Source organism: Saccoglossus kowalevskii, chromosome 10, assembly GCF_978046115.1.
Source record: "Saccoglossus kowalevskii chromosome 10, keSacKowa6.1, whole genome shotgun sequence".
Lineage (NCBI taxonomy): Eukaryota > Metazoa > Hemichordata > Enteropneusta > Harrimaniidae > Saccoglossus > Saccoglossus kowalevskii.
This window is the reverse complement of record NC_140650.1, coordinates 5,734,095-5,756,896: the sequence shown is the minus strand read 5'-3', so window position 1 is coordinate 5,756,896 and position 22,802 is coordinate 5,734,095. Positions and strand designations below refer to the sequence as shown.

Below are 22,802 nucleotides of genomic sequence, written 5' to 3'. Positions count from 1 at the left end.
CAATGCCAACATGTCATTGAAAATGAGGCAGTCCCCGTTAAATTTTTGAAAGTTTTCTTTGTGCTCGTCCTTGAAACTTGAGTTCCAAGTGGCGTATACAACAGATTGTTTATTTTCATCAAAACATGTGTTTCGTGTAGTAGTAATATGGCCAAAAATAAAAACAGCCGTTATTTGGCCATCTTTGATCTGATTATGAAACACACTGATATGTATGATGTATGTGCCAAATACGAATGAAAATGGTACATAAATTGTGGAAATATAGTAGTAAGGCCAAAAAGTCAGATGGCTGTCAATCGGCCATCCTTGACCATATTTTGAAACAAATTGTCATGGACATGCATCCTAACATGTATAAAGTACATGTATGTGCCAAATTTGAATGAAAATTGACAGAGCACGTCCAAGATACCACATAAAAAAAAAACAAGATGCCTGCCAGTCGACCATCTTTGATCCAATTGCGAAATAAATCGTCATGGACATGTATCCTAACATGTATAATCTATGTACCAAGTTTGAATGACAACTGACAAAGCATGTTCAAAATACAACATTTTCAAAAAACAAGATGGCTGCCAGTCAGCCATTTTGAATCGAATCGCTAAACCACTGCATGTGCATATGTCCCACATAAGGTACTAGGCACATGCAAAGAGGGAACGAAATCGGTCCACAGGATTCTGAAATATGACTCTGGACACACTGACGCATGGACGGTCGGACGGATAGACTCAGGAACTCACGGACGGTCGGGATATATATCCTAACATGTATGATCTAGGTACTAAATTTGAGTGAAAACTGACAAAGCATGTCCAAAATACGACATTTTGAAAAAACAAGATGGCTTCCAGTCGACCATCTTTGATACAATTGTGAAATAAACCGTCATGGACATGTATCCTAACATGTATAATCTATGTACCAAGTTTGAATGAAAACGGACAAAGCATGTCCAAAATAAAACATTTTCAAAAAACAAGATGGCTGCCAGTTGGCCATTTTGAATCAAATCGCTAAACCACTGTATGTGCATATGTCCCACATAAAGTACTAAGCACATGCAAAGAATGAACGAAATCGGTCCAAGGGATTCTGAGATACGACTCCGGACGGACACACGGACGCATGGACGAACAGACGCACGGATGCACAGATGGACGGAGACCGAATTATAAGTCCCTGTTTTCGGACTTCATCCAAACAGGGACTAATAAAGCTATACATATATATATGAATAATAATACAGCGTAGTTTTTGAGTACGATGAATGGAAATTAGGCAGAGGGTTGTTCGAACCCGCCTATTCACATAGTTCATACCTACCATAGACTCCGGTCAATCAAAATGACTAGTTTGAACTGTAGGCATTAATCAACGATTCTGCCAATGCCGGAGAGATAGAATCTAGGTCAGGGGAAGCCCCATGACCCCAAGATTCTTTTCCCTTACATCATGAACCACTTGACCGAGCCCATATGGCGGCGCCATTATGGCTGGATATTCACTCTGGTTCCTTTCTCTCCGCATCAAGGACTTAGACCAACGCTAAGGAAAGAGTGGGGTGGTTGGGGGGACCCGGAGTCTATGGTGAGTATGAACTATGTGAATAGGCGGAGAACCCTCTGCCTAAATTGACTACGTTCAATTACCCACCATAGACTCCGGTCAGTCAAAATGACTATTTTGAACTGTAGGCAGAGTCAGACGCCGATAGGTGGGGGGTTTTCCGAGCAAAGAGAAAAATTATGAAAGTCTTTTCCCAGTCCGGGATGAAACACTCTACAATAATCACTCAACACTTTAGTTAAGACCCAAAAAGGGTCGAGTCTTACCTTGCCTGTGCTGTCCCCGGAGCAAGAAGCCAGAAGTTTGTGTGCCCGAGAAAGCTAGATCCCAACCCAATTCCGGGGGTAGTATGCTTTCGAAGTAAAGACCGAAACAGTTCTGCATGAGCATAGGCCGCAAAGCGGGACCTGGGAGTTTCCAGGGAGTGCTGATGGTAGAGAAATCTGTCCACAAAATTGCCGAGACTGACTTATCGCCTATGTGCAGGGACCCTTGTGGCCATTCGGGCTGGGTTAGCAAACCAAGTTTGACCCGCTACAACGGGACCCAACCTAAAGAGACCCTCCTCAATGGATTGGGTGTCTCTTAGGTAGTAGTTGATAAAGACGTTCTGCGTTCTCCAGAACATAACACAAAGACATGTGCTTGGCACCTCGTCTTGAATCCCTAGTACGTTTCTTGCAGCAACTCAGTGTTTGAACCGGACAGAGAAGCAATTCCTCCTAACCCTACATGCCAACAAAATTGACAGCCGGGGGATGCCGATCAGCTGAGGAACATGTCCTGGGATTTGGTTCTTGGTGAGAAACCCGATTTGTGTCCTTAGCAAAACTTGATTGTCCATAAAGGGGGTACATAGTCCGAGAAGGACAATGCCCCCAGTTCTTACCGATGCCTACCTGAGGCGAGGGCCAGTAGGAAGACTATTTTCCACGTCAAAAATTTGAGTGGTGCTGATCGGAGAGGCTCAAAGGGCAGTCCGCCTAGAGCAGACAACACAACCGACAAATCTCAGTTGGGCGGTTCCCTTGTACGGGGTCTCGGCCTCTCATTATGAAAAGCAGTAAAATAATCTCCTAATAATAGGACAATCGGCTAGTCTTGTTCCCAAAGCATTCTCAATTGACGTTGGCAGCCTGCTCAGATAAACCTTTTGTATGTGCAGGTCTACTGAGAGCCTCTATGCATGTCAGTGATACCCGTTGGGCTCGTTGGTAATGCGCTGTCTGGTTGAGACAGCAGGTCCGGTAAGTCCGGAAGGACTACTAGTGTTTCGACTAACATTTCCAACAGAAGTGGAAACTAGGCCTTGGTTGGCCAATTGGATGCGACCAATGACAATATGCAGATGTGCACCTGTCAAGTTTTCTCCGGTGCTAGGTGAACTAGCGGGAAGGGAGGAAAGGCGTACACAACTAAGTGGGTCCACAGGGTTAGCAAAGGGACCTTGACCCAGGCTCCTGGAGTCGGCAGGAGTGTTATGTACGTCGGGAGCTTGGCGTCCGGGGTGCGGCAAACTAGCCTATCTTTGAATCGTCCCAAAGCCGAAACAGCCTGGAGGCTTCCCACTGGGGTATCAGCCACTCCGTGTTCTGGAGACGGAGCCTCCCAGAAAGGGCGTCAGTCAGACTGTTCCTCACCCCTGGAAGGTGGTGTGCGGTTAGCTCCACATTGTATTCCAGGCACCAAAAGAGAATTTGCTCTGATAGGACTGACAACGATAGGGAACGCGTGGTCCCGAAACTAATGTGGGTCATATCCTTGGGCTTGTTTGTCCAATAGATGCGCTCCCCAACCTTGGAGGGAGACATCTGTTACCAGAGTCATACCTGCGGTGAGTGGGTCCAAGGGGGACCCCTGTCAGAGGTTGGCCAGTGACGACCACCAGGGCAGGGCTTCCTTCGCTTGGTCCAAGATCAGAACCCGCTTATCTAGTTCCCATAGGAGAGCTCGGCATTGTAACAACAAGCGTTATACCGGGCGGCTGCGTAGTGCGGCCTGGGGAACCAGCCTTTCGAACCGAGGACATCATTCCGATGATCTGCATAACTTCTCGAAGGGACACTAAGGGAATGCTGACTAGGCGTTTGGCTAGGCTGTTTAGCGCTAAGCAACACGCTTGAAATAGCTATACCAAGCTTACCTCTGTGTCAAACTCCATGCCCAGGAACACCAATTGTGCATTGGGTCAAGATGGGATTTGTCGATTTACTAAAGAGCCTAACCGGTGAAGTAAATCCTGTGTTAGCCTTACTTGCTAAGCTAATAACGAATAATAGTAATAGGTACGAATTGAGGTGTACCGACATTTAGTGAAGCAGCAGCACTACCCGTTTCAACACTCTGGTGAACATGTAGGGCGCTGTGCATAACCTGAACGGGGGGCACCCAAAATTTGAATACTTGGCCCAGCTGGGCGATTCGAAGGAGATGGCAACTCGCTGGATGCATCGGTACATGCAGGTAGGCCCCGCTTAAGTCTAGTGGGGCTAGCCAGTCAAAACGGTGGACGGAGAGAAGAACCCTGAATGGTGTCTCCATGTGGAACCGATCGAGGAGCACGTACTGATTCAGTCTGCCTAGGTCCAGAACTGGATGCCCTCCACCTGTGGTTTTGGTACTACGAACACATTTGGGTAGAAGCCTGGAGTTAATGCCGGCTGATCTACCCTGTGTATGGCGCCCTTTTCCAGCAAACTGCTACTTCCTGCCTGATTGCTTCTGCCTTGCAGGAGTCCCCTGGCAGTGCCAAATAGGGGAGACACACTGACGAGGGAGATGGAGATTTAAGCCGTATTCCGTAACAGAATGTCACCACCTGGAAAGATCCAGGGATCGGTCATCCGCTGTCTCCAAACCGGACTACACCGGTGCAATCTGTGTACGACAGGGATATGTGGCCATGGGTTCGGCAGTTGTGAGGGGCCAGGTGAGACTAGGGGATGTCGCATGTAGATGCGCGGTGGCCCACCAGTGAATGGATACTTACCGTGGCATACTACAAATAGTACCCAGGGGATATATCACACAGTGAATGGATACTTACCGTGGCATACTACAAATGGTACCAAGGGGTAATATCATACAGTGAATGGATACTTACCATGGCATACTACAAATAGTACCCAGGGGATATATCACACAGTGAATGGATACTTACCGTGGCATACTACAAATGGTACCAAGGGGTAATATCACACAGTGAATGGATACTTACCATGGCATACTACAAATAGTACCCAGGGGATATATCACACAGTGAATGGATACTTACCGTGGCATACTACAAATAGTACCAAGGGGTAATATCACACAGTGAATGGATACTTACCATGGCATACTACAAATAGTACCCAGGGGATATATCACACAGTGAATGGATACTTACCGTGGCATACTACAAATGGTACCAAGGGGTAATATCACACAGTGAATGGATACTTACCGTGGCATACTACAAATAGTACCAAGGGGTAATATCACACAGTGAATGGATACTTACCGCGGCATACTACAAATGGTACCAAGGGGTAATATCATACAGTGAATGGATACTTACCATGGCATACTACAAATGGTACCCAGGGGTAATATCACACAGTGAATGGATACTTACCATGGCATACTACAAATAGTACCCAGGGGTAATATCACACAGTGAATGGATACTTACCATGGCATACTACAAATAGTACCAAGGGGTAATATCACACAGTGAATGGATACTTACCATGGCATACTACAAATAGTACCAAGGGGATATATCACACAGTGAATGGATACTTACCGTGGCATACTACAAATAGTACCAAGGGGTAATATCACACAGTGAATGGATACTTACCGCGGCATACTACAAATGGTACCAAGGGGTAATATCATACAGTGAATGGATACTTACCATGGCATACTACAAATGGTACCCAGGGGTAATATCACACAGTGAATGGATACTTACCATGGCATACTACAAATAGTACCCAGGGGTAATATCACACAGTGAATGGATACTTACCATGGCATACTACAAATAGTACCCAGGGGTAATATCACACAGTGAATGGATACTTACCGTGGCATACTACAAATAGTACCAAGGGGTAATATCACACAGTGAATGGATACTTACCATGGCATACTACAAATAGTACCCAGGGGATATATCACACAGTGAATGGATACTTACCATGGCATACTACAAATGGTACCCAGGGGTAATATCACACAGTGAATGGATACTTACCATGGCATACTACAAATAGTACCCAGGGGATATATCACACAGTGAATGGATACTTACCGTGGCATACTTAGACAGCATATTTATTCTTGGTATTCTGACATGATCAAATCTACAAAATCCATTGTCATTACTTTCTGCACCAAATTTAGGTCCAATGTCACCAAGAGTCACACCTGTCAATTGATATAAAAACATATTGTAGTTCAACATTCAGGGAATGATAAAATGCAATGATCAAATCAAAACACTGTAAAAGCTTGTGTGTGAAATATGATTCATGCATATTCTAGAATTCAATCAATTAAATTTTTAAACACAGTATCACAACATTATTCAATTCACATGTTGGGCAGATATTTTACTATTATACCATCCAAACATGTGAATTCTTCACATTATAATAATACATAGTCTATTACGTATATTACGTTCCTGATACCCATCAATAATGTCACACATTGTGTTTTCTATGAATGTTCAAAAAAATATGAAAAATATACATTAGTTAAACACCCCAGTCGATGACATTTTGAAAAAAAACAAGCAGCAAACAAGTCAGCTGAGATAGCTCCACTGTTAGCAATGCACATTTCAATTAAAGAACAGGAGATATCATTAGAAAATGAACAATATGCTTGCTGTTTTCAACAAGAATTCAAAAATATCACTTTTCACCAAAAATGACAAAAATAAACATACTCTGGTGACCTTGCCCTTTGTTATATAATATAATTCCCTTTAACATAGTTTGTTTCAATATAAATATGCATTGTCATAATTAATTTTGAATACAAAAAAGTTTTGGGGTTGAACTAACAGTGGGGAATCAGTCTACCGAATGTCCTTTAAAGATGTAAATATCTTACAAAAACATTTGTGCCTTATTTGTTTAATTATTTTAAGGGACATAATTTCATAAAGTAATTCAGATATTTTAGTATAAAAACAAATGCCTCATTGCAAAAAAAAGTGCTGCATTTAGACGTGAATAGATTCATAAAACATGCAAGATAACAGAAAATCTTAGCTGGCTTTTGTCCAAGTATTTTGTACAGGTGTCTGTCAAAAATTAATGATTCACTGAGACAAAAAAAAAAACACCCTTTATGAATAGCTATCATGTTGCAAGCTCTGCTTTGTATGCAAATCAACTTGAATAGTTAGTTGGTGTCCAGTGGAGGGAGAAGTCAACAGTACTGTTGCCTCCTGAGAACCTACATCTTCAAACACTGCAATCTTTGTTTGAAGTGAGTTTTTAAACTAATATTATAAAAACTCTATCATTCTGTTCTAATAGCTGAAACATATTCCTGTGAGTTTTCATTTGTTGAATGAACTGTTTGTCAAATACAGAATACATATATTTTAGAACAATTTTCTTTTTAAAATGTGGATGAAATGTTTTGCTTTTTATGTATTTTTTATGTATTGTTTTTGATTTGATAACTTTGAACTAAACAGATTTTCTATTAGCTTCAGATCTTGATCAAAGTTTGGCACCCAGTTCATAGGAGTGCTTATATTGATTTTCTGACATCCTGTTTTCTGTAAAGATTTATTGGTAGGTTTGCAAATGTGTATCAGACTGTGCAATCTCTCCATGAGTTGGTTTTGAAACCCAGTAAGGGATTCTGAGATACATTACCAAGGATATTATTACAAGATAAATCATTTGCTTCATTGAACACATACAACAATGCATATTTCCACTGAGATCAGTGACCTTTGATGTGTATCACCAGTGATCAGTCAAGTAGAAACAGTCAAAATATTTTATCAGTTTTTCTCAATTTTTGCATGATATTTTCATACAGGACATCTGTTGTTCAAACTCAGGGAAGACTTTATACTGATGAACAAGGTGACCAAGTTTGATGAAGTTTGGAATAGAATTAGTAAAGTTATCATGCACACAATAACAATTATTAACGACGACGACAACGACAACGACGACGCCGGACAAAATTTTTCCCTTAATATACCTTTCCCTTCCATCTTTGATGGTACGGGCAAGGTAATCATCAAAACTAGATAATTGAAGATATCACTACATATTAACAAATCTGAAAGAGGTCCACATGTAGTACCTATATATGTAATATAAAAGCAATCGGACTTGTGGTTTTTAACAAGAAGTTGAAAATATCACTTTTTACCAAAAATTACAAAAATATTCACTAAAATTAGAGAATTAAAGATATCATCACAAAATGAACACGTCGGAGAGAGGTCCACATGTAGTACCTATATATGTAATATCAAAGCAATTGGACTTGCGGTTTTTAACAAGAAGTTGAAAATATCACTTTTTACCAAAAATGACAAAAATATTCACCAAAATTAGAGAATTGAAGATATCATCATGAAATTAACAAATCTAAAAGAGGTCTACCTAAGGTACATATATACACCAAGTATCAAAGCATTCAGGCTTATAGTTTTCAAAAAGAAGTTGAAAAAGTAAAGCATTGACACGTACGACAGACGCCGGACAATCACTCGTATGATAAGCTCCACTTGACAAAGTCGACAGCAGAGCTAAAAAAATAGGTATGCCAGTGTTTGTTATGGTAAATGTAATTTCTTGATGCAAGCACATTTATACCTTGTGTCAATGTACAAATTATTTTAGCACTGGTAAATAATGCCTTATAATAATCACAAACATCAAGCAATTTGTTGATTACAATCTTCTACGATGATGGATAATAATTTAATAATTTTGAATTCACCGATGATGTATCTGATAAAGATTCACAATGTAGGTCATTTCATGATCCGAACTAAAGCAAACCGATGAATACTCAAAGAAAGTTTTTTTCGCGCTCAAAATAGTTTTTTGAAAAACTATTGGGAATGCATTTATTCAGCAGAAAAAATGTCGAATTTTAAGGACCATTCACTAACTTATTTTTTTATGATTCACATGATACTACTTTGCAAGAACTCTTTGTAACGTTGTGTCAAAAAATAAATCAGCCATACACCGATGCATCTTTGGTGAACCATGCTGCAACATAGTCAATTATGCAAATTATGCAACACAATGTGAGCAAGGACTGCGGTGAATTTTATAATCATTTCACACTCTATTCTGAGAACACTGCACAAATATTTATCTTGATTTTTATGAAAATTGCAAATGTGTCGGATTTTTTTTTTCAAGTAAGAAAGTCAGTTGCATATTTTTTGTTTCATATTTACCCACACACCCTCCAAAATGTGTTTCATTTGTAGGAATCATTATTGCTTTTTTGAACAGAGAAAATTTGTTGTTGTTTGCTTTGAATTTGTTTGCAACATTTGCATTGGCAATTATTATTTTTTTAATAAATAGTTTGAATCTGAGTTTGTATTTTCCATGTATTTTGTTTGAATCTGTATCTGCCTTGAATTCTTCTGTGTCAGTGTATGCACAGCCATGTATCTAGTTTTCATGTTTCATTAAGAAAATTATATTTTCTGCCAAAAGTCTGTTTTTTTTTGTAGGAAATACACATGACTGTGATTCATAATATATGCAATACGGTCAGATAAACAACACTGTACATACCCGGAAGTGGTCGATGGTCTTCAAAACTTCTCAATGGTACAAGAAATGATTGCAAACCACAATGTTTACCTTTGCTATAAAGCTGAGCCATGACAACAGCAAAATTGGCTGATTTGCCCACTGTCAATGAATAGTACATCAAAGGCACGAATTATTTAAACACCTTGGAAAAAATTCACATTGTTACGAAAAATACAGTATTAATCACAAACAGCTAAATTGTTTTTAGTTCTGCAAAATACCCTATAGGAAGTAAATATGAAGGTCAAAAAAAGGATGCTTAGTTACCACTATAGCTTTAGGCACAAACTTTATCTGATTTCTTGACAGTAACAAGGGGGGACAGATAGAATGGATTTCTGGCTTTACCTAATGGATTTGTAATTGGAGTATAAAAGTAATGTTATAACTAACGAACAAACCCACATAGAATACATTTTAGTAACTATGTACTTACACATTCCTGGCCACCATTTTGTAGAAGTCAGAGTAGGGCTATTTATTACAAATTCTTGGTGTTCAGGATCATAGGTGGCAGTAGTCTCCAAACCACGTACAAATGTACCTAAAGACAATATGAACTAAAAAGTCAATCACAATACCATTCTGCTTTTATGCACAAAGTATACACTCAATTTTCAATAGCCTGGTGTTCACAAAATAAATACAAAAACCTTTCTGAATGTCTCTTAATTTCCACAAAGTATTTTCTGAAAACTTTCATAAAAATCCTCAGAAAACTCTCTTTCAACAAATTATATAGTTTAAAAGACCTGTATCTATAAGTTGTATTTGTCTAAAAGCTGTTTCAACAAGGTCATGATTCAATTTCATGTTTTGACATCTTAAAAAAAATCAATGATACAATGCCGTGGAAATTTGAGCTCATTATTTTTAAGGAAACTCATTGCATAGAATACTTCTTATGTTAAAAAATGTTAATATTAGGATTTGAAATAGTATACATGTAGTTATAACTTCCCTTGTCCAAATTTTCCAAAATTTGAAAATGTCCATCATGTTATGTTTCTCCTTAGAACAGTGTCTATTTTAATCTGTTGTTTTAAACAGGTCAATAGGAAAGTCAAACGTAAATAAAATTGTGATTTATACAAAAAATAACATCATTTTATTGATTGTTACAAAATACACCATGGCCAAGTTCAGTTTGTAGGTATGTACCAGAAAGACTCACCATGGCCAAGTTCAGTTTGTAGGTATGTACCAGAAAGACTCACCATGACCAAGTTCAGTTTGTAGGTATGTACCAGTTATCTCATAGTTCAATGCTTTGGAAAGAAATATTTTCTTCTGTTCATCAGTGGCAAAGTTTTGTAGCATTGGTATCAGCATTAAATCATGAATTGCAAAAATACTGCCATGGCCACGCAGAGCAGCTCTAAAAAAATTAATCAAATTCAGATTAGATTTCATTTATACATTCATTTCATGTAATTTTTAAAAATGTTGACAAACCATTCAAAATCATGGTGAACATGTTGATAGGTCCTGTTTAACACATTTCACCAATGTACAGGAACAACATTTTGAGAAAAAAATAATGAAAAAATTGCCATTTTGCCAATTGATCATATTTTTTTCCAGAATTTTGTGAGCAATAAAGAAATAAGGTAAAAGTCAAGGAAATCTGGTGATAAGTTTTAATGGTAAACCACTTTGAATTTTATTTTAAGCTCTGAAAATATATAACTTACGCTTTATATATAAACTGATCCTTAAGGTCTGTTAATTTCATTTTTCTCAGTTTTTGGACAATGTGTACAGATCTTCTGACGACGCTGGAGTACTGCTCATCACGACTGAGGAAGTTCATATTCGTCTCATTAAAATCAGGATCATTTAATGCCAAGGACACTGCAAGCAATATACATGTAATGAGATAATAGTGAAGTCAAACAGCCTGATTACAAATCTGGATAATATTTGGCTTCTCCAAAAAAAATATTAATCATGCACTGAATTGATATGGAGATAAACTGCTACGATGTGTCTGTGCAACACTATCTTTGTTAGTCAAAATTTATTTATTCATTATACCTTGGCATAATTCCCAAACACAGGGATGCGTGATGTGATGCATTCCCATGGTAAATTGAACACAAAATTCAGATGTTGTGATGCGTTTCCATGGTAAATTGCATGTTTTGTCAGTTAAACTAATGAAGTTGATGGGGTGGTTGTTACAGTTAGGAACACATACTCCTTTTATTAAGGCTTCACTGTAGTTTAATTAATTCATCGTTTTTCCAAATAATCAGTTTTAAATCATCTAATATTTGAATCACACTAGACATCCAAGTTGGGCATTTTCAAACCAAGCTTATATGCTTCACTCATTAGTGTGTTTTCTGCCATATCAGCTTATCCTCATCTCATATTGCAAGAGCAAATCTTACAAAACTTGGTGTGAATTTTTTTCCATTGGAGCTGCAAAGTTACGCAAATCCTTTGTGTGTTTAATGATGTCACTTGACAAAATTTCTGAACAGTACAGAAGGACTGGTTTAATCACTGTATCAAATATTTTTAGATAAATTCGCAATGGAATACATGATTCCGAAAAAAAAATATTTGGTTCACTTTAAAGCAGCCTTGTTTGTTTGTTTTTCTACATCAACGTCCATCATATACTCCCAAGGTTCAGAAGCACTGATAACCTTGTATATTACCTACCTAGATACCGTCTGCGATTTGTTTTATCTTCACCCCTGTCAATAATGTAAGTAAGTTCAGAAATATTGAATGAAGCCTTTTCTCGCTCTTTCCTCAGATCGGGATTCACCCGAATTGGTGATGATTCTTTCAACGACATCGCAAAGTAAGTGCTCTGGTCTTGGTGAATACTTGGTCTTGAATATACTTGAATTAAATGTCCACTGACTATCCACTCTTGCCAAGTGACACAGTTCCAAACATGGTTCCGAGTCAACAAAATGTAGTGACCTTTTTGCAAACCTTGACCTGGGACTCCCCAAGCTGGTGAAAATAATTCAACCTTACCTGGAGCATAAGTTGCCAGTTAGTAAGAGTGAGATTGGGAACGCCGTGCAGTTAATTGCTTGCTTTGTTTATATTTCCATTCTTATTGTCCACCGTAGCGGCATCCTAAGTGTGTGTATGTGTACCGCACAAAGTATTGATAACATTTTAAAGTCAAAAATTGAAAAAGATAAAACATTACACATACACATACACACAGAACCACATTTAGACCAGACAAAGTATATCTTTAATCGATGTATTAGTCCGCGCTCGGGCGCACTCCTATTGATCGACATATGTCACGTAAACAAAGCACACGTTAAATTTTACACGGTAATAATAATAATATTTTAATAGCCTTTAAACAGCGTAAAAAGAAACATACAAGTCAACAACAAAAAACAAAAACAAAAAAATAACTATAATAAAAGCATTAAGGTAAATGATTCAGTTTCTGAATTTCCATTGGCGGGTAAGAAAGTCTTTGATTCCCATTGATGTATTATTTCCCAATACATGTACCTTATTGGTTGCCCATAAAGCATCACAGAAGAGAAAATTATCTACAAAATTACCTATCAAAAAAGTCTTTCTACAATAGTTGGTTCTCCACCACTTTCCACTATTGTATTGGTCAGTGCTGAATAAAATTTACTTCTTAAGTGGTTAGTTGATTTGCAAAGAAATAAAAAGTGATAAACATACTCCTTTCCATCATTACAAAGCTTACATACCCTGTCATCTTTATAATTTTCCCATTCTGTTTTATTCCCTTCCAAATCTATTGCGTTTGACCTCGCCTTAAAGACGGGGGAGATGTCATGATGATGTAACTCTTATGTTCATTTATAATAGATTTACTGTATGCTCATATTGTCCAATGTTTTTTATAAGTTTCCATAACATGTGAATGATCATTCAATAATTTCGAGATAATGACGCTTATATTTGTATGTTTTAGTTTTTTGAAGTGTCAAATTTTCTAATTTCCAGATTGTTGCAGATTGATTGATTGTACGTTGTTACTTTCCAAAATACATTATCTGAATTTAGATCGATTAAAGCTTAATTTCCATTGCTCTACAAATGTTGATCACATATTTGTTACGAAGACTATGTCATCTGCCCAGAATAGACCATTGTGTTCCAATCATTACCCCCAGTTTAGATTTGTATAACATTTTGGCGAATTCATTTATGTAAATTGAGAATAGTAAAGGACTTAGTACACACCTTTGTTTAACTCTTTCATTAGTTTTGAAATAATCTGTTTCAATATCATTAAAATTGACTTTGTTCTGAACATTGTCATACAGGTCATCAATTATATCCCTTAGCTTCCATCTGATTCCTGCGTTTCATAAAGTAATTCATCACAACCCATCTCTCCAAACTTTATCCTTAGAAAAATCAAGGAAGGCAACACAAGTTGAATAAAAGCAATGCCTTTAGTGTAAACTCATTATCCTCACATCATATGTCTTTTCTAAAAAAAACACCTTGATATTTCGTCTAGTTTCTACAACAAATTTCTTTAATTTTGTTTCTTCTATTTTAGCATATACTTTTGACACAGATGACTTTAAGGTTTTATCTCTATTGTTGTTTTTCCTCCTTTTTTTATAAATTGGATTTACAAATATTTGTTTCCCTGTTAAGGATTGTACTATTGATTCCCCACCATTTATTGACTATGTTGCCAGGGCCATATGCTTTACCAGTTTTACAAGAATGTATTAAAATTAATTGGACCATTGTTTTTAATGTTTTGGTAGTATATGACAGCTTGAATTTGAATCTTTGAAATTAAAGGTAGCCTGTCAGTTTCAAGCCTACAGCCTATTGTACTACTTCTATTATTAATATTCAAAATAGTGGTGTCCCACTTTTCTGTCTTAACCGATATACCCCATAACTCAGATGCATATAGTAAAATAGGTAGTTGTAACATTTCAAAAAGTTTGGTCTTAAGTTTAAAGTTGTTGAAATTGTTATTATAAATATTAGCCATCAGTCGTTCTGCTTTTCTATATTATTGTAACCCAATACATAGATCTGATACGAATATAGTGAAAATAGACCAATAGTTGGAGACAAGAAGGTACAGCTACTCGAGTAACGTAAAAGACATTGTCCAACTTTTAAGTTTATAACACAAAATAAAAACATACCGGTATATTTTACACAAAAAAAGAAGGAAAAAAAGCACACGATCGTAACATTTACATTTTCCTCGTCAACGCCTTCTTAATAATAGGACATTAAAACAAATTCCAAAATAAGCGAAAAAAAAACAATGTTGTCAACCTTTAGATTATATTGGTTATTTGAGGGACACTGTTAATGTACTTATTTACTTACTTATACTTATTTATACTTATTTATTTATTGAATCGTATCCACAATAGCATGTACATGTAGTACATACACTGGCACTAGAAAACTAACAAAAAAGAGAAAAAAGGCCCAGCAGATTTACTAGTATCAAGTTTATTTAACTTCTTCAGAACAGTCATTTTATCGAAGAATATCCTATCAAGGACTTTGTCAGTCTGAACGGGGATACGTGGGATACTAGTAGTAGTTGGTAAAACTGACCCAAAGTTTATTGAAATGTTCCGCTATTTCAGCGCTGTCCTCAATTAGCTGTGTGCCAACTCTAATGGCGCCAATTGATCTCTTCACATTGCGTTTAGAGTTAACATATGAATAAAAGCTCGTTTTGTCTCCCTTACCGCTGATCAGGGATTGTTCATAGTTACGTTTAGCAGCTTTGATTTCCTTAGTAACTCTATTTTTCATAGATTTATATTAAGTTGTGTAAATCTAGTCAGCCACTTAGGCTTAAAGTGAGTACTTTTCCTATTGATAGAGCACTTAGGTACAAACTTATTTACAACATTGATTATTTTGTTTTTCATAGCCGACCAGTAACCTACTATACTGTCGCATTTGAGGGAATCGCTCCAGTCATATCTAGAGAATGTATCCCGGATACTGAAATAGTTTGCTCGGTTGTATAGGTAACTGGTATTAGAGGTGGGAGGTTTGACCGACGTTGTACAGCTAATTCCAAAGCTCCGAGTCAGAACTTGATGGTCACTAGCCCCAAGAGATGCCTGGTGTTCAATGTCTTTAACAAGGTACTCATCATTGGTTAAAGCGCGGTGGTCGTCGCGCAGCGCGTCTTTGAATTTCATGTAAATAAACAATGTATTTTACACGCGTTGTATACGTCGCTATGAGTCCATATAATAATAATAACTTTATTGCATCCTTAGAAATACAATGTTTCTATCAGTTAATAGCAATAAAGATTAGTTGTGATAACTACTACTACAAAAAGAAAGTTAGTTGTTAAAAAAAGATAAAGCAAGTGTTACATATCAAATGGCATTTTTATTTCTTGATTGAAATGCATTATGAATATAGTTGCCAATCTTTTTTATTATTACATCATCTTTTGAAGTCATCAAGAAATTAAATTTCTGGAGATCATCCTGGGTTTCTTGTGGAAATATAATGTCTTGTATGATTTGTTGGCGTATTACTTTATATTGTGGACATTTCATAACAAAGTGCAGTTCATCTTCTTTTTCATTCTGTGTACATTGTTTGCAAATTCTATTTTCAGTAGGTATTTTTGGTTGCATATGTCTCCCTTTTTCTATTGCTAAATTGTGATTACTAGTTCGAAATTTTGTCATTGAAATTCTTTGTTTCAAATTTAGCACATCCAAGTATTTTTCAAAATTATAAGAGTCTTTGAATTTTTCATAAGTTCTCAGCTTTGTTTTTTTCAATCTGAATATCTACTAAGAGTGGGAATTCTCCTACTTCGGCTCTGCATGCAATGTTTGCCACAAATTTGTTCAGTCCTAGTAGTTGTTTGTAAAAATTCAATTGTGTTTTTTCTGTTATTGTTTTGTCCCATTTGTTGTAATCTTGAATTTCATGGCCCCAGATTTCAGACCCGTACAATAATATTGGTTGAATACACATTTTAAAAAGATGGATGAAAGTTCTACAATTTGTTTCTGGTCTTAGGAACTGTTTCAATGCATACATTGCTCTGGCTGCTTTATCTGCTAAATTTTGTTTGGCTTCAGTGTAGCAGCCATTTGACTTTATATTTATACCCAGGTAGTTGTACATATCTATACAGGTAATATTTTGTTCATTATAATAGAATTTTTCTGTCTTTTTCAGTGTTCCTCATCTGAAAATAACAACTTTTGTTTTTGTCAGATTTACCTGAAGTTTCCATTTATGACAATAAACTTCTAAACTATTTAGTGCATTTTGTAGACCGTTTTTTGTTTCAGATATTAACACTAGATCATCTGCATAGAGTAGGGAACTAATTTTACAGTTATTCAATGTAACTGGATCTAATGATTCATCTTCTAGTGAATTATTTAAGTCATTAACAAACAAATTAAAAAGCATTGGGCTAATAACACAACCCTGCCTAACACCCTTGGTCGTTTCAAATATGGGTGTAATTTTATTTTTGAAACGAATGCATGATTTTGTATTTAGATACATATTTTTAATGATGTTATAGATTTTACCATTTATACCATTATTAAGTAATTTATAGAAAAGCCCTTGTCTCCAGATTTTATCGAATGCTTTTCGAAAGTCTATGAAACACGAGTACAATTTTCCCTTTGATTTCAAGTATTTGTTGACAATAGTTTTCAATACAAATATCTGATCTGTAGTACGATATCCCTTACGGAATCCTGCCTGGTTATTATTTATAATGTTATTATCTTCGGTATATTGACTAATTCTAGTGTTAATTATACTACAAAAGGTTTTACCCACACAACTAGAAACAGCTATTCCTCTATAATTTTCTGGGTCAGTTTTGTCTCCTTTTTTGAAAATATGAGAGATAATACTAATGTTCCAAAGATCTAGATAAATACCAGGAGTCCAGGATTATATTAAATAATTTACGTAGTGGCTGAATTAGGAAGTCTGAACTGTATTTAAGTAATTCTGGGCAATAACCATCATATCCTGATGATTTTTTACTCTTTAATTTTTTAATGGCTAGCCTAATTTCTTTTTCAGATATCTCATTATTTAAATTATAATTGTAAAAATGTTCTTTTACTTCATATTGAACAGGACGCGGCACGACGACTGCCGCCCTTTAATAAATACATCCTTTGATACATAAACATATCGCGAAAACAGTCAATAAACATTTTTAGATATGTTTGACTGAAGAAACGAATATATTTCTAGATTCGCCCTGTAATCTGAGTTTCAGCAAGGTCACGCACTATTCTAGTCTTCGACCCTAGCTGACGAAGTCCATACTGAGTGCCACGCAAAGCTGTGAACTTTGGACTTGATTAACCCCAATAAAAGAGAGAGCTAAGCTGACAGAAATGTAAATGCAAATAATGTATGCACCTTTCAGTTCAAAGAAATAATTGGTTATACATTCTAGTTGACCATTATAATAATTAAAATAATAATTTAATAGTCTTATGAAGCAATGTAATACTATAGGGTAAGTTCCACGCGTGCTAATGTGCGGAAGTGATGAACTGGTTTAAAATGAACGTGAACAAGGTTATAAGAGACCACCTAGGCATGCATTATTTTTTTACAGTCACCTGATATATCAGATATATTGCTGTTCGGTCCAGGCACAGGATTACCAGTGTACCAGAATCAGCAATGGACTCGTTCCACCCTGTTCCAGTTAAAGTAAATCCAGATCTACAAAAAGAAAGAGACGCCGCGACTTTCAATCCCGTAGAACTCACTTACTTGAGGGATGGTGGAGAAGGCCGGACCGAAAGGCGAAGACATTGCCGTGAGTACTCCTTGTTGGTACTATTACTGCACTATATAAATAAATAAATTTGGGAAAATATATGATTTATATGTAATCGGTCGACATTTTCCAAAAGCCCAGTGTCTTATAAATGCACTCGCAACTGGTTTGGACATTTAGTATTTTGGGGTATGCATCTAAAAAAAAATTGTGCATGTTTTGTTCAAGTTTAATATACCATGGAAGGTAAACAGAGAGGAGATAGGACGCTATTGTTCTTTTTTGTTTGATGATCGTTTCAATTTATTTACTTGGTAAACAATTCCGTAATGCGATTACGTGAATAATTAATATTCTTCTATTAATAGTCTTTTTACCTTCCATGAATATACATATCGTGCTGGCTGATCGGCCGGAAATATTAGTATAGTGATTTTCGGGGTTTCGGAGTGTGGATATTTTAATTTAGTGACATATGCTTGCTTTACATTACCAAACTGTTTTAATTCTAAAATTTCTATTATTTTGAGCAAGGGTAAGGTCCTGTAGGCTGTACTGGGCATAGTCGTTTCGCACTATAGAGATGTCAGCACCCTGTTTATATGTACAATACTATGTACTGATGTGCGTTATCCCCTCGTACCGTACTACGTGCGCACAACATTGGTAATGAATTCCTTTTACACCCCACCTATAAACTTAACTCTAACCGCCACCCCACCCCAATCCAATTGTACATGTCCCTTTAGAGCACTACTCTTTCTCGATTGCCAATCCATTTTATACCTCCATTCTGACTAGATACACGTATAAAACCCATCCATTTTTATACCTCCATTCTGACTAGATACACATATAAAACCCATTCATTTTTATACCTCCATTCTGACTAGATACACATATAAAACCCATCCATTTTTATACCTCCATTCTGACTAGATACACATATAAACCCATTCATTTTTATACCTCCATTCTGACTAGATACACATATAAAACCCATTCATTTTTATACCTCCATTCTGACTAGATACACATATAAAACCCATCCCTTTTTATACCTCCATTCTGACTAGATACACGTATAAAACCCATCCCTTTTTATACCTCCATTCTGATTAGATACACATATAAAACCCATTCATTTTTATACCTCCATTCTGACTAGATACACGTATAAAACCCATTCATTTTTATACCTCCATTCTGACTAGATACACGTATAAAACCCATTCATTTTTATACCTCCATTCTGATTAGATACACATATAAAACCCATCCCTTTTTATACCTCCATTCTGACTAGATACACGTATAAAACCCATCCCTTTTTATACCTCCATTCTGATTAGATACACGTATAAAACCCATTCATTTTTATACCTCCATTCTGACTAGATACACATATAAAACCCATCCCTTTTTATACCTCCATTCTGACTAGATACACATATAAAACCCATTCATTTTTATACCTCCATTCTGACTAGATACACGTATAAAACCCATTCATTTTTATACCTCCATTCTGATTAGATACACATATAAAACCCATTCATTTTTATACCTCCATTCTGACTAGATACACATATAAAACCCATTCATTTTTATACCTCCATTCTGACTAGATACACATATAAAACCCATCCCTTTTTATACCTCCATTCTGATTAGATACACATATAAAACCCATCCCTTTTTATACCTCCATTCTGATTAGATACACATATAAAACCCATTCATTTTTATACCTCCATTCTGACTAGATACACATATAAAACCCATCCCTTTTTATACCTCCATTCTGACTAGATACACGTATAAAACCCATCCCTTTTTATACCTCCATTCTGATTAGATACACGTATAAAACCCATTCATTTTTATACCTCCATTCTGACTAGATACACATATAAAACCCATCCCTTTTTATACCTCCATTCTGACTAGATACACGTATAAAACCCATTCATTTTTATACCTCCATTCTGACTAGATACACGTATAAAACCCATTCATTTTTATACCTCCATTCTGATTAGATACACATATAAAACCCATTCATTTTTATACCTCCATTCTGACTAGATACACATATAAAACCCATCCATTTTTATACCTCCATTCTGACTAGATACACATATAAAACCCATTCATTTTTATACCTCCATTCTGACTAGATACACATATAAAACCCATTCATTTTTATACCTCCATTCTGATTAGATACACGTATAAAACCCATTCATTTTTATACCTCCATTCTGATTAGATACACATATAAAACCCATTCATTTTTATACCTCCATTCTGACTAGATACACGTATAAACCCATCCATTTTTATACCTCCATTCTGACTAGATACACGTATAAAACCCATTCATTTTTATACCTCCATTCTGACTAGATACACATATAAAACCCATTCATTTTTATACCTCCATTCTGATTAGATACACATATAAAACCCATCCATTTTTATACCTCCATTCTGACTAGATACACATATAAAACCCATTCATTTTTATACCTCCATTCTGACTAGATACACATATAAAACCCATTCATTTTTATACCTCCATTCTGACTAGATACACATATAAAACCCATTCATTTTTATACCTCCATTCTGACTAGATACACATATAAAACCCATCCATTTTTATACCTCCATTCTGACTAGATACACATATAAAACCCATTCATTTTTATACCTCCATTCTGACTAGATACACATATAAAACCCATTCATTTTTATACCTCCATTCTGACTAGATACACGTATAAAACCCATTCATTTTTATACCTCCATTCTGACTAGATACATATAAAACCCATTCATTTTTATACCTCCATTCTGACTAGATACACGTATAAAACCCATCCATTTTTATACCTCCATTCTGACTAGATACACATATAAAACCCATCCATTTTTATACCTCCATTCTGACTAGATACACATATAAAACCCATCCCTTTTTATACCTCCATTCTGACTAGATACACATATAAAACCCATTCATTTTTATACCTCCATTCTGACTAGATACACATATAAAACCCATTCATTTTTATACCTCCATTCTGATTAGATACACGTATAAAACCCATTCATTTTTATACCTCCATTCTGATTAGATACACATATAAAACCCATTCATTTTTATACCTCCATTCTGACTAGATACACGTATAAACCCATCCATTTTTATACCTCCATTCTGACTAGATACACGTATAAAACCCATTCATTTTTATACCTCCATTCTGATTAGATACACGTATAAAACCTATTCATTTTTATACCTCCATTCTGATTAGATACACATATAAAACCCATTCATTTTTATACCTCCATTCTGACTAGATACACGTATAAAACCCATTCATTTTTATACCTCCATTCTGATTAGATACACATATAAAACCCATTCATTTTTATACCTCCATTCTGACTAGATACACGTATAAACCCATCCATTTTTATACCTCCATTCTGACTAGATACACGTATAAACCCATCCATTTTTATACCTCCATTCTGACTAGATACACATATAAAACCCATCCATTTTTATACCTCCATTCTGATTAGATACACGTATAAAACCCATCCATTTTTATACCTCCATTCTGACTAGATACACGTATAGAACCCATTCATTTTTATACCTCCATTCTGACTAGATACACGTATAAAACCCATCCATTTTTATACCTCCATTCTGATTAGATACACGTATAAAACCCATTCATTTTTATACCTCCATTCTGACTAGATACACATATAAAACCCATTCATTTTTATACCTCCATTCTGACTAGATACACGTATAAAACCCATTCATTTTTATACCTCCATTCTGACTAGATACACGTATAAAACCCATTCATTTTTATACCTCCATTCTGACTAGATACACATATAAAACCCATTCATTTTTATACCTCCATTCTGATTAGATACACGTATAGAACCCATTCATTTTTATACCTCCATTCTGACTAGATACACGTATAAAACCCATCCATTTTTATACCTCCATTCTGATTAGATACACGTATAGAACCCATTCATTTTTATACCTCCATTCTGACTAGATACACGTATAAAACCCATCCATTTTTATACCTCCATTCTGATTAGATACACGTATAAAACCCATCCATTTTTATACCTCCATTCTGACTAGATACACATATAAAACCCATTCATTTTTATACCTCCATTCTGACTAGATACACGTATAAAACCCATTCATTTTTATACCTCCATTCTGACTAGATACACATATAAAACCCATCCATTTTTATACCTCCATTCTGATTAGATACACATATAAAACCCATTCATTTTTATACCTCCATTCTGATTAGATACACGTATAAAACCCATCCATTTTTATACCTCCATTCTGACTAGATACACGTATAAAACCCATCCCTTTTTATACCTCCATTCTGACTAGATACACATATAAAACCCATTCATTTTTATACCTCCATTCTGACTAGATACACGTATAGAACCCATCCATTTTTATACCTCCATTCTGATTAGATACACGTATAAACCCATTCATTTTTATACCTCCATTCTGACTAGATATACGTATAAAA

General features: G+C 35.9%; 2 protein-coding genes across 2 annotated transcripts in view; one reads left to right on the top strand and one right to left on the bottom strand.

Moving 5' to 3' along the window:
- LOC100376959 (peroxisomal acyl-coenzyme A oxidase 1-like) overlaps window positions 1–12,334 on the bottom strand; it is a 28,980-nt gene extending 16,646 nt beyond the window's left edge. Inside the window, exons 1-6 of the mRNA XM_002731980.4 lie at window positions 12,066–12,334; window positions 11,087–11,246; window positions 10,610–10,770; window positions 9,829–9,936; window positions 9,372–9,491; window positions 5,876–5,991 (exon numbers count right to left, since the gene is read on the bottom strand). Coding sequence (XP_002732026.1) covers window positions 5,876–5,991; window positions 9,372–9,491; window positions 9,829–9,936; window positions 10,610–10,770; window positions 11,087–11,246; window positions 12,066–12,204 — 804 coding nt within the window. The 5' untranslated portion in view covers window positions 12,205–12,334. The remainder of the gene's footprint in view (window positions 1–5,875; window positions 5,992–9,371; window positions 9,492–9,828; window positions 9,937–10,609; window positions 10,771–11,086; window positions 11,247–12,065) is intronic.
- Window positions 12,335–17,989: 5,655 nt separating this feature from the next.
- The window catches only part of LOC100376559 (peroxisomal acyl-coenzyme A oxidase 1-like), a 90,944-nt gene continuing 86,131 nt past the window's right edge, over window positions 17,990–22,802 (top strand). Inside the window, exon 1 of the mRNA XM_085504172.1 lies at window positions 17,990–18,216. Within this exon, the coding sequence (XP_085360298.1) occupies window positions 18,078–18,216 (139 nt within the window). The 5' untranslated portion in view covers window positions 17,990–18,077. The remainder of the gene's footprint in view (window positions 18,217–22,802) is intronic.